This window comes from Bidens hawaiensis, unplaced genomic scaffold (assembly GCF_021521415.1).
Source record: "Bidens hawaiensis isolate Kalapana, Puna unplaced genomic scaffold, B.hawaiensis_p1.1 tig00016935_1, whole genome shotgun sequence".
NCBI lineage: Eukaryota > Viridiplantae > Streptophyta > Magnoliopsida > Asterales > Asteraceae > Bidens > Bidens hawaiensis.
In genome coordinates this window covers 276,702-289,917 of record NW_027492562.1, presented here as the reverse complement: position 1 = coordinate 289,917, position 13,216 = coordinate 276,702, and the positions used below count along the sequence as shown (strand labels likewise).

The 13,216-nt window shown below is 34.4% G+C and overlaps 2 protein-coding genes across 3 annotated transcripts in view; both read left to right on the top strand.

The window, feature by feature from the left end:
• The first annotated feature begins 4,258 nt into the window (after positions 1 to 4,258).
• The window catches only part of LOC143552491 (PHD finger protein ALFIN-LIKE 3-like), a 166,435-nt gene continuing 157,477 nt past the window's right edge, over positions 4,259 to 13,216 (top strand). Inside the window, exons 1-6 of one of the 2 annotated variants that reach the window (XR_013138663.1) lie at positions 4,259 to 4,375; positions 4,459 to 4,586; positions 4,669 to 4,701; positions 6,536 to 6,764; positions 6,855 to 6,987; positions 7,641 to 8,033. Coding sequence is in view for 1 of the 2 variants with exons in the window: in XM_077042706.1 (XP_076898821.1) it covers positions 4,490 to 4,586; positions 4,669 to 4,701; positions 6,536 to 6,764; positions 6,855 to 6,987; positions 7,641 to 7,907 (759 nt within the window). In the remaining variant the exon portion in view is untranslated. Of the gene's footprint in view, positions 4,376 to 4,458; positions 4,587 to 4,668; positions 4,702 to 6,535; positions 6,765 to 6,854; positions 6,988 to 7,640; positions 8,153 to 13,216 lie in introns of those variants that run through there. The other variant, XM_077042706.1, reaches the window with a different exon arrangement.
• LOC143552490 (uncharacterized) lies at positions 10,531 to 12,509 on the top strand. Its single transcript, XM_077042705.1, has 2 exons — positions 10,531 to 12,066; positions 12,309 to 12,509. The coding sequence occupies exon 1, from the start codon at positions 11,004 to 11,006 to the stop codon at positions 12,045 to 12,047; it is 1,044 nt and encodes a 347-aa protein (XP_076898820.1). The 5' UTR covers positions 10,531 to 11,003; the 3' UTR covers positions 12,048 to 12,066; positions 12,309 to 12,509.

Genomic DNA, 13,216 nt, shown 5'->3' with positions numbered 1-13,216 from the left:
TTATCTCTTTCTTTGATCGTGGATATTTGCTTGATTTTTAAATAAAGGTTCTCATTCATTTGACCTGAATTCATGGGTATGGGTCTTACCAAACCTAGATATTCCTTAAACATGTTATAAAATCTCATTAAATAAAAAATTATTTTAATCAAATTATTGATGTAAAAATCCTATAAAATAGGATATACTAAAAATTACTATATGATTTTTTTAAATATCATCTATAATTAAAAAATAATTTTATAACAAAAAAAAATAAGCGGGTCTTGGGTCTTACCAAACCCATATAACTTTTAAACAGGGCTATAACATCTTCGTTATTTGTGAAACCTTTTTATCATCGAACTCTAAGTATATTATAAATTTCATTACAATAAATAAAAAAAATATATAAATATTAAAAACGAGTAATATAAAACAGCCCCCGTAATACGGGGATAAAAAATTAGTTATATTATTAAGTATAAGTTGTTAAGTTTTATAAACAACCTTTAAGGTTTCTTGAACCTTTTGGTTAACCAATCGAGTTTGAGGCTTTTATAATTAAACATTCGTTTTCTTCGTAAATCTATCTCGTTCTCATCAAAGCTCGGTCCATATTCCGTTAAACACTCCGAGGGTAGCAGGGGCATCTTCAAGAATCGTTAAATTTTTTAGGTTGAAAACGAAATTTTTTTGGGTCTCAATCAAAAAGGTTTTTTATTGGGTTTAAACAATTAAAATATTATATTGGCTTAACTTGGTTATGATTTAGGTTGTGAAAAATGGGCTTAATAGGGTTGAAAAATCGTTGCCTCGGTCGGTGGTAACAATCGACGATGACAACATATGTCCCCACACCGGAGCGTTGCCACAAAAGACGATGACAACACCAACCAATGCAAAACGATGCGTAAGCAGCATGTGACATTTGTCAAATTCGAGTCTCGATTGTATTCGTATTCGTGTTGTTTTATGTTGTAAACCGACCCGCTTTGTAAACCGAAACTCATGATATATAAAATATTGGATTTTTATGTTACCGAATCATTCCCATTTGTTTAACTTGAAAACCCCCTTTTACGGATTCGAAAACGTCCTTAAAACGAGCAAATTACATCAAAAATGAACTTCCGGACGTGCAACGAACCACAAAAGACGAGCTGGGCCAGCCCCCCTGGGGCACGCCGCGTCACGCGACCAGAGAGAAAGGGGAGGCCGCGCGGCGCCTAGGGACCCCTGCACACATATTTCGGATTTTTCTTATGTTTTGGGCTTTGCTTGTTTGTTTAACCAACATATTCTCATATAAACATAAAAGAGAACCTTGTAAATAAGCCTTAGACTCTTACCCTATATATACACATTCATCTTCTTCATTTTACTCTTGCTACATCTCTAAATTCTATCTCAAACTCCATAGATTCAAGGTTGTTATTTTCTTAGTATTTTGAAGTTTTGACTTCCAAATGTCAAACTAAGTTTAATTTTTCTTTCTAACTTGTTCATCTAACTTTACTAACACTTATTTATGATTGTACAACATATATATTTTAATAATACCCCTTGTTACCTTTGGTAGTTACTTCTCCGACTCCGGTTGGTTAAGTTTCGGACCCCGTAAGGCAATGCTTCATGGAGAACTTCGTGTTCTTGATATATATATATATATATATATATATATATATATATACACATATATACTTATATAACTTGTTTATACATACTAACCATGTTTAACTTATGTTCTTTTTAGTTTGTTTGTCATATTTATGAAGTTCCATGGTGGAGGTTTGTAGAGACTAACCTCGGTTTAACCGTAAATAGTCCAAACCGTGAACCAAACTTTTGCTTATTAGTTTTGTTAAATAATTGTTTTAAATATGCTTTATGTTAGATTTAAGTTTCTAAAATTCATTTATACAAGTTCTTGGTTATTTGGGTATGTGGAGACCATCGAGGAACGTATTGTGAGATGGAAACCGATCCGATCCGATTTTTACTCGCTTAAGACACACACGTTTGTTTTTAGCTATCAAGACTTGTATATTTATTTAAAAATAGTTTACAAACTGAATTTAATTATTTTCTTAAGTACTTGGAAATGTTGGATCCGACTTGATATTATAACAAAGTTTGGGCCGACAAAACCGAACATCCGCTTAACGTACGTTGTTAGTTCTAAAACAATAGATCTACATACTTGGTTAAGTCTTATAAAGTTTTATTGAGTTATCTCATAACATTCAATATTTTGGAAAGTTGACTTTGGGTTTGACCAATTATCAAGTCCCGAACCAACAACCCGAACACTCGTTAAAGACCCGTTTTAGTATCTTTAACCCAATGGAACTTGCATTTTAGCATTTTTCCCACCTTATTACTTAACATTGGTTAAGTAAATATTAAGATTAGATACTTTAACCCGGTTTCGAGCAAACTTGCATTTTTAAAAGGTTATTATTCTAAATTCTTAAATAGTTACATTTTAAACCTTGAACTTTATTTGTTTACTTTTTGCAACAATTATTATATTTAAAGATCTACAAGGTAACTTTTCTAAATCCAATACATTCTTTTATTCAGGCTTCATATGTTAAACCCGTCGTTCCGGCAAATCTCCAAATTATCAACTTTTCAAGTTTATTACTTGAACGTGAGTACTTTCATGCACCGTTTTCTATCTTTTATTTTGGGGGTGACATTTCATCTTATTTAAACTAAATGTTTTATACTTGGGTCTTAAACCACAAACTTTATTGTATAATTTACTTAAATACTTACTCGATTTGGTGTTCTATGCTTATATGCCTATGTGTTTATCGTTTTCGTTTGGTGGAAGTCTATAAATCCTATACCACTTGGCATCCCCTTGTAGCAAGGTGTCGTTAACGTAATGCAATTAACGATATTCTATTAAATCCTAGACTATTTGGTATCCCCTTATAGTTAGGTGTCGTTAACATAATTCTATTAGCGATTTTATCCAAATTATGGCTTTTATTTATTGTTTCTTATGCTAGTTTTGTGAATCTTTCTTACTATATATCTATATGTTCAAACTTATGAATTGCTCACCAACCTTTGTGTTGACAAACTTTATTTTATGAAATGTTACAGGTTTACATCTTGGTTGATTTTGGATGCTTGAAGAAAACGTCACAACTACCATTAGGATATTAGTAAAAAAATGAATAATATTTGATTTGCTATATTTTGTTATATTTCATTATGACTTGTTATGAATATTGTTATGTGACATATTCGATGTTGTGAAATGAAATGAATTTATTAAATATTGTCGATTTAATAGTGTCATGTGCTTATGGGCAATCGTTACACCTCGGCATGTTCCGTCACCGTTGATCGAGGTGTGACACAACACATACGCATTTTACAATCACAATGCAATTATGTTACATAACCTTGTAATTTGTTGTTATAAAAATGTTAACTTATAGTATTAATATCTAAAAGAAAAAAAAAGCAATATGTGAAAAGAACTTCTGTATCAAACGTGGGTTCACGATTCTAATATGATTTTCATGTTCAAGTAGAGCTGTCACTTTTACTCGAAACCCGAAACCTAACCCGAGAAAACACGTACCTGAACCCGAACTAACCCGACCCGAAAAACCCGAACCCGAGAAAAGACTAACCCGAACCAAAGTAATTCAGGTTGGTTATTGGGTTTGATTTATAAGTTTCGGGTCAACCCGAATAACCCGAATAAACTTTTAATTTGAAATTAAATGTATTTTATGTATAATAGACTTAGTCTTAGCCACTAACATTTTCAAAATCTAGTCCTAGTAAATTGTTCTCATTACAACTATTATAGATCGATTGTATATTGATAATTTATGTTTTCCATTTATTACTAATAGAAACAGTAATCGAACAATCAAATCATCCCCGATTGAAGACGATTATGGTTCAAGTTAGTTTTACTCTTCTTCTTTTGGATTGTTTTATCAAGTTATGTTGGTTTATTATTTGATTATTTGCTTATGAGCAAAAAAATAATATGTTGTTTTAATTTTAACATTGTAGTTTTTTAAAATTTTTTTCTTTTTTGTTTTGTTTTATAGGATACTCGAAACCCGATTAATCCAACCCGATAAAACCCGAACCCGACAAACCTGTAAGAGATTCAAGTTGGGTTTCGGGTCAATATTTAAAACTTTAAAACCCGAAAAACCCGAAATCCAAAAAATAACCCGAAGAAGACTACTGGGTTCAAGTTATGTCAAACATTTGCACGAATTACGAAAGCCTTAAAAGGCACGAGACTCGGGTCTTAAAACAGTTAAAACTCGTAGCAGTTTCACTTTAGACAAACCAAACAAATCTAGGGTTTCTTTAACGGGCCAAATCCAACCCAATTTCAATCCAGGTCAACCAATTTCCCCCAAATTCATTCAAATTCTTTCAATTCCTTCATTAACCCTCTAAATTATTGCTTCAATTTGATTCCAGGAACTCGTTCCGTACAGTCAATTGACGGCAGATGGACGGAAGTCAACCGTACAACCCACGCACTGTTGAAGAGGTTTTCAGAGACTTCAAGAGCCGTAGAGCTGGCATAATTAAAGCCTTAACTACTGGTTAGTTAATTCTGTTTAATTATTCGTTATTTTCTATTAACAGTTGACTTAATTTTGTATTGTTTTGACTTTTTTGGAACAGATATTGAAGAGTTTTATCAGCGGTGTGATCCTGGTTAGTTCAAGTTTCTTACTTTTGAAGTTAATTCCGTTCAATGGGCCGATGGGTTATGTCAAAAACTACCGTTAACTTGAAAACTTGTGAAAACTAGGGGCGGTAACTGTTGACACGACCGAACCGGATGAAAAAAAAGGTTTTGGGTTGACTAACTTGCCCGGTTTAAAAAACGGGTTGGGTTCGCGTTGACCCGTTTAAGTAACTAAAGTAAACTTTTATAATTATATTTTTGTTTTTTTATTTTTCCGTTTATTACTTTTTGAATATACTCTTCCAAGTTCCAATCAAATTTCATGGTTTTTAATTTTTTATAAAAATAAAAGAAATTCATATTTACTTATTTTGTCTAATGGCTGTAATTTATATCCATTTTATTTTATTTTAAAAAATCCTTTATTTTTTTTGGTAAATGGGTCAAACGGGTTGTTTTTGGGCCGACTTGAATTTTTGTGTGTGGGTTAGGGTTGAAATCTTTGACACGAATAATAATATTGGTCATGTTTAGGTTGCACAGTTCAACCCTCCAACCCGACACAAACCATTTTTAAACACTATTTTAAAAAAAATTAGTGTATATATATGTTATTAATCTTTGCGAAAACCAAAAAGAAATAAAAAAAATATGTGTATTGCGGGAGTACTTATCTGTGTTTAAAAATATATGTACTTTCACAAACTACATAAATTTTATTTTTTGGTTTTGGTAAAGATTCAGAACATATAATAAGTATGAAAAATTAAAAAGTTATAAAAATTACTATTTAAAAGTGGGTTTTCCGAGATTTCACTCTATCTGTGCAGTTAAGGTTTAACAAAAGGAGTAGTGTATCATTTTTGAAAATTTGTATATTATGTAAGTTTCATGATAATTGCTACTTTGGATTGTTTTGACTAAAGTGGAGAAGAATTTTGTACGGTCAAACCAGTTGTATAATCTTAATAGGGTGTGAAGTTAGAAGTTGTTGCCATATTTCATCTAGACATCCAAAAATGGGAACTTTTGCGCATTTGCTCTTTGTTTTTGAAGTCTTTTTTGACTTTTTGTATGTATTTAGTAAACCGACAGCATGGAGTCTTTGTTTACTATTGTTTTAGATGTGGTGGATATAATGTGCATTTGAATGTTAACAGAAATTCAAAACTTGGAGCTTTCAAATCAAGGATTTTTTTTTAAAAATGATATAAGTGTAATTTTAGACCAAGTTTTGCAATTTATAGCTGCAGATCGACAGATTTTACATTCTAGGTTAAAACTGCATATTGCAGTGAGTGGGCGTATATATTGTAATAGTTAGTTGACAGACTTCTTGTTCCCTCATTTTTATGTTATTACTAGTTATATGATATTTAACCAAGATATTCAGTTTGTGGTTTATAGTCAAAATACTTGAACTAAAAATAAGCAATAGAATACGTGGTCATTTCATTTTATTTGCATTTATGGTGTATTTGTATTCCTTTTCAGTTTTGCAATAAATCTTTATAATGGTTGTGTGCGTGCGTGTCTTTTGTTTCTTTCTTTTATTATAAATTCTTAAAAGGGGCTTAATTGTTTCTAGCATTTAGTGTGTCAATATATTTCTGACGGATTTTCTTTTATACCTAGAATTTGCTAGACTGTTTTATTTATTTTGGTGTCATAGACTGTGTTTCTTTATTCTTCAACCATTCCAGTGTTGTTCTTGCTTTAAAATAATAAAGTTTCTTGCTATTAAATCTTTGTGTGTACTTACATTTCCATGCAACTGTATGAAACATTATGAATTAAGTTATTAAACACTTAAAAAGTATTGCACTTGAACATTGCTAAATTATGTTTGCTCGATTACAGAGAAGGAAAACCTATGTCTGTATGGACTTCCTAATGAGCAGTGGGAAGTGAATTTGCCTGCTGAGGAAGTACCTCCAGAGCTTCCGGAACCCGCGTTGGGAATCAACTTTGCTAGAGATGGCATGCCCGAGAAGGATTGGTTGGCTTTAGTTGCTGTTCATGGCGATGCATGGCTTCTCGCTGTTGCCTTCTATTTCGGGGCTAGATTTGGTTTTGACAAAACTGATAGGTATTCTCTTCGGTTCATTTTATTTTTCATAACACGGAAATTAATAAAACTTATACTCGAATGTAACCGTTTATATTTCATGTTGACCAGGAAACGCCTATTTAACATGATAAATGATCTCCCAACAATTTTTGAAGTTGTGTCAGGGGCCGCTAAGAAGCAAGTGAAGGAGAAGTCAACTGTCTCGAACCACAGCAGCAGCAAGTCAAAGTCAAACTCTAAGGTTTGTCTCTATTTCATTTTTTTTTAGAGTTTTTCTCTAGTAACATCAGCGTCTAAGTGTTACGCTACTGAAAATGAAAAAAAAAGTGAACAAAAAGGTGACAATTTCAACACGAAATTTCGTTTAGAAAATTGTTTGGTTTCGGTTTTACTATGGCTGCTGTTCGGTTATGGGTCGGTTAATTGTTTTACTTTGGGCTTAAAATGTTTGGCCTAAAATAATGAGTTTGGTCTCCAAACTTTTGGCCAAAAGTATTTGTTAACCACTTATTAATGAATGTGGGCCTAAAACTTTTGGCCAAATAATGACTTTGGGCGAAAAATTTAATAACAAACGTTAGAAATAAGTTCGGTTTTGACATAACTGAAACCAAAACCTTAATTTTTGGTTTTTCAAAATACCATAATCGAACCGTCGGTTATCATTCTGGGTAGGTTATTTGGTTCGCTTTTGTTGTTATTTCGGGACGGTTCGGTATTGTAATAATATAAAATTTCTGTGATCATATAATCATATTTACCCTGTAAGGCTGTAATAATATAAATTTCTGTGGTCATATTCAGTCTGACCTGCTAGTTTTACGCGCTATAGATTTCATGGTTAGTTGCAAGGTGCTGACTGCTGACTTTTTAAATGTTTTGTTTTCTTGAAAGGCAAAGGAACCACAACCTAAATATCCAAAAGCTTCAACACAAGATGACGACGAAGAGGGTTTGGATGAAGAAGATGAGGAGGAACACGGGGACACATTATGTGGTTCGTGTGGTGAGAATTATGCAGCTGACGAGTTCTGGATCTGCTGTGATATTTGTGAGAGATGGTTCCATGGTTTGTGTGTCAAGATAACACCAGCAAGAGCCGAACACATCAAGCAGTACAAATGCCCAGACTGTACCACCAATAAAAGGGCACGTCAATAAATGTATTGCATCGTCGGTAAGTTAAAGACGAAAGAATGTTTAAGTTGTTTTAATGTGGTTCAGTTTGATTTAACTAATCGTTAGTTATGCAAAAAAAGGTGGAACTTGAACCCGTCCTGGAGACGGGTTGTAGGGGCTAAATGTGTATTTCATTGAAATTAGTGTGACAGGTTCTTGATTTTAGTTTTTAAGTAGAAACTTTTATTTGTTATAATGGAAGATTGTATTTTAAGGGCTTTTGAGATTCGGTGCACTTGTTTCGTTCAACAAATTGTATGCGTTGAGATCGCTTCGTTAGTGACATAGTTGTGCTTATTAGGGGTGTTTAAAAACTGTTAGTGAACCACTGGCTTGGTTTATGGTTTGGAACCGGTTGCCAAGCTTGAACAGGCTGAAATATTAATATACTCATATAGCTTCTATTTTAGTCAAGTATCCGAATCCAACAAATCTTGTTTAGTTTTGCAAAAAAGTTTCTCATTTTAGCTTCAAGTTGATCGATAATGTTACAAGACACTTTGAAAAGGGAGAAAAAGTAAGTGCGTAAAGTTTCCATTGCCGCCTTGAGTAACGTTAATCTACCCCCGACCGATACACGGAAGCCTTCCAAAGAGAAAGGCGTTTATCAAAGGCTTCTAAAACCGAATTCCAATTAGAAATGCGATTCATGTTTGCACCAGTAGGAAGACCCAAATACGAACATAGCAACACGTCTAGTTTACATCCTATCAAATTGGCCAAATATGAGACCTTCGGAGTAACTTTAACACCAATTAGTTTAGATTCGCAAAAATTTATGTGCAGCCCCGAAACTAAATGAAAACACCTCAATAAACGAGTAATGTTGCGAACGTTTTCTTTTGACCATTCGCCCCCTAAAATGGCAACATCGGTGTATAAAAGATGCGAAATAATAGGGCCATTATTAGGTAATGATATGCCACGAAAAATACCCTTCTCGGTTCTATAACTATTTAATTATAGTTTTCTCTAATGATTCAAACCACTTAAACATCTGTTCCTAATTTGATTCTAAACGAAAGAGATAAAGGTGTTTAATTATTCCCCATTATGAGAGAGAGTTGGTAATGGCACGGTCTGGAAGTGGCGTTGGTAGCGGTCGAACTTATCCCAAAATGAAGCTAGAGAATTTTCGGAATGTTTAAATCTGATGCAACAAGTTTCCTTTTTATAACACTCTGGATTGTTGGGTTTGGTAGAACGATCCCTCAAGAGTTGTTTCAATGGATTATATGAAGAAGATTTTGTTCAAAATATCCAACTCGTCTGTTCCATTTATTTTGTAGTGGAATAGTTGGGTTTCAAAAAAAGTAAACATACATGCTTGGAAAGTGGAGATAGATCGGCTCTCGACCCTAGTTTCTTTATCTAAAAGAAATATCGAGGTGGGTCCAATGATATGTAGATTACGCGGAGACTATGAATAGTATAGTGATCATCTCATGTCTTGTTACTTGACACAAAAACAAAGTCCTAAATGGCATTATTCTTACGGAGTATTGGTGCATTTGGAAGACTAGAAGTGAGACCATTTTCTCTAACAAGCCGGCTTGCCTTTCAAAAACCGTTAAGGAAATCAAATCGTTAGGTTTTCTTTGGATTAAAAGTCGCTCATTTTTCAAAAACTTGTTGTGAAAGATTGGTGTAACTTTCGTTTGTAAATTTTTTGTTTGTTTGTTTGGTTTTTAGCTTTTTGATAGTTGTTTTTTTAATGAAATTCGTTATTAAAAAAAGTAAACAAGCAGAAACAAATGGTGCCCATAAAAAGTGCTACTAATAATGGTCCAAATGTTCTTATCACACATTAACCCTCACATGTTATAATAAAGATGGTTTGTGATATTTACATCCACATTGGACTTTAACAATTATATTAATTTTGACGTTATTTTTTAATATTCTCGTGAAAATAACATTAAAAGTGGCGGAAGGTTAATCAGACATCATGTGGTGGCGTTGATTGCCGAAAGAAAATGGTACATGCATCAATCGGCGGTATCCCGATGGGTGAGTGTTATGTCTTATGTCCAAGGCTTAATAGGATATACTGAGTATGATGACGATGATGATTGAACTTTAACAATTCTAATTTTTATCTAATGTCTAAGATTAATTACAGCCTAGTATATATTTACATAAATTCAAATTTTAAATGTATTTTTCTTCAACAATCATATACTAATTGAAAAGTAATCACGTTAGCCTTTTGATGACGTGAAAAATATATATAAAATTGCTAGAATAAAATACGTTTAAAGTTAGAAATATCAATAAACATTTTCTCAGTATGGATTAACCTTGAGTCCTTGACCAATAAGTATAAGTTGAGAGTATTAAAACTCAATAACCCAGTCAGTTTTGACATACTAAACTAAAAATAAATCCTCACTGGTTATTAGTTAACCCGAACTCCATGGATAAACACGAATTGGAAAGCTAAGACGGGTATAAGATTGTGTATGAGATTAGTTACTTTTTTTTACAATTATAATATTTTATGATACCCAAACCGGTTACCCAAAAACGAACCAAAATTTTATAAAAGTATTTTAAAATAATATTCTAATTAAAAGTATTGTTTCCTGTTACCGAAGCAGCCGGTAACCGGTAAAACTTAACCGACACGTGTCAATCACTCATTGATCTGCCAAACCGTCGTTCCGATTATCCATTGCGCCGCCATTCATCTTATAAATCAACTCACTCACTCACATGGTTGCCGGCAACTCACCGGTGATACTATTTCCGACCGCCGTCCACCAATTCGATTTTATTATGATTTCCCACGAGTTTCTGGATTAGGGTTTTGTTAATTTATATTGTTTTGATCTGTTTATCAGTTGTTAATTGATTGATCTGATAGTGTAGGTAAGGTGTTTGTGAAAATGCCTCAATAGGGTCAGTGTTGTTTTTATGTAGGCAAGGTGTTTGTGAAAATGCCTCAATAATGTTAATATTGTTTTTGTGTAGGTAAGGTGTTTGTGGAAATGTTTCAATAGGGTTATTGTTGTTTTTGAGTGTTGTTTTTATTAAAGTTGTTTTTAGTAAATTAACGGGGTCGATAAAGTGGCGAAGATGAGTTTGGGTGCGACCGAGGATGATTCGGGGACGGAGATTCATCTCCCAGCTGATATTGACTGGGAGATGCTCGATAAATCGAGGTTTTTTTTCCTCGGTGCCGCATTGTTCTCGGGTGTTTCGGGCATGTTGTATCCGATTGTGGTGTTGAAGACACGGAAACAAGTGCTTGCGAAAGATATGCCTTGTGGGAAGTTGGCGGTTGAGATTATGAAACATGAAGGTTGTAAGGGGTTTTATAAAGGGTTTGGTACGTCTTTGATGGGGACGATTCCGGCTCGGGCTTTGTATATGGGCGCGTTGGAGATGACCAAGAGTAATGTTGGTTGTGTGACGGTGAAGATGGGGTTTTCGGAGGCGAAAGCTGCGGCTATAGCTAATGCTGCAGCTGGGTTGAGTGCAGCCATGGCTGCACAGTTGGTGTGGACGCCTATTGATGTTGTGAGCCAGAGGTTAATGGTTCAAGGTGGAAACAGTTGTCACAGTGCGGTTAGATATAACGGTGGTATTGATGCTTTCAGGAAGATTATTCAAACTGATGGTGTTCGTGGGTTGTATCGTGGATTTGGGATTTCAATACTGACTTACGCTCCGTCTAATGCTGTGTGGTGGGCGGCTTATTCCACAGCGCATAGGGCGTTTTGGGGTGGGATTGGTTGTTATTATTTGAAAAAGGAAGGAAATGGCGGTGGTGGAGCTGGAACTGGAACTGGAGTTGGGTTTACACCGGATTCTAAGGCGGTGGTGGCGGTGCAGGCGGTGAGTGCCGCCATGGCTAGTGGGTTTTCGGCGGTGGTTACAATGCCTTTGGATACAATTAAGACAAGACTGCAGGTTTTGGATGGAGAAGGGAGTAATGGGAAGGCGAGTATTGTGCAGACGGTTAGGAATTTGGTGAAGGAAGGTGGATTGAGTGCTTGTTACAGAGGATTGGGTCCGAGATGGGCCTCGATGTCTATGTCTGCAACTACAATGATCACCACCTACGAGTACCTTAAGAGGCTTTCGGCCAAGAATCAAGACTTTCATGCTTTGGGTTGAGGGGTGTCTTCAAAAAAAGGTAACAAAACACTACCTTTGATGACTTGATTTGATTTAGAACAATGGTTTAAAAGATAAAACCAAAGAAACACTGCAAATGTATATAGTTATATACTGTAGATATTTAGGTGAAAGCTGTTATATTGTTATCAAGGTTCATGTTAATGGTTAATACTTAATAGTTTAATCCTCTTTTTGCATGGAATAATAGGATGAACCATTATGCACATTCACATACATATGACTGTGTAAATACCTTAGAATTTACAGAATCAAGATCAACAATGGTCTCTACCAAGATAGTTATCACAGAAGAATGCGAGATGGTTACATGCTTGCACCATGGCTCGAGCCGGATGGAGTTGGGTTTGCACAAGCAATGTTTTAGGGGTTAGAAAAGAGTTGTGGTTTGACATCAAACTGGCATACTTGTTGCCATAATCTGTTGTGTACTTTTTAACACTTTATTTTATACACCACTGAATTTTAACATGAATGATACGCAAATGCTTGTTCTACGTTGCACCGGCTTACATATCATATTTTTTTCTCGTACATAAGACTCTGATCCTGTAACACCGCTCACATCGGAAGCCTACTCTTGGTGGTATTTAACTGACAAATATTAATTATTTACGCAATCATGACTCGTGTATAGTCCATTCTTATCATATGCCTATATTGGTAATGACATAAACCTACATGGCTATATGTACACTGAGCGCACATGCTATGTGAATATGCGATGCATGGGAGGTTGTTAACATGATGACATAAACTTTCTTTTGCTATATAAATTCACGAATAAAATAGTCAAACCCGTCATTTAAAACAAACAAATAACAGACGCGACGACGCATAATAACGATAGAGAAATTTCTAAGAGAAAGTTCTCTACTATGTTTGTCGACGAATCTTGAAAAGAATTGAAAACATACGGGCTTTACCGTCTATCAGTGTTTTCTTCATTACTGATATGCGTAAGTTCTAAATTCTAATCATATCATCCTCACCGTAATATTTTGTTTATGATCAAGATTGTAGAGTGCCGTAAACTTAACTGTTAGTTGACATTTTCATGGTTCGATACAGGATAACGACGTTTCTAATCAATGACGAAATAAAAGAAAAACACGCCGTTGTCTGTAAAAACCGATATAATAAACAAG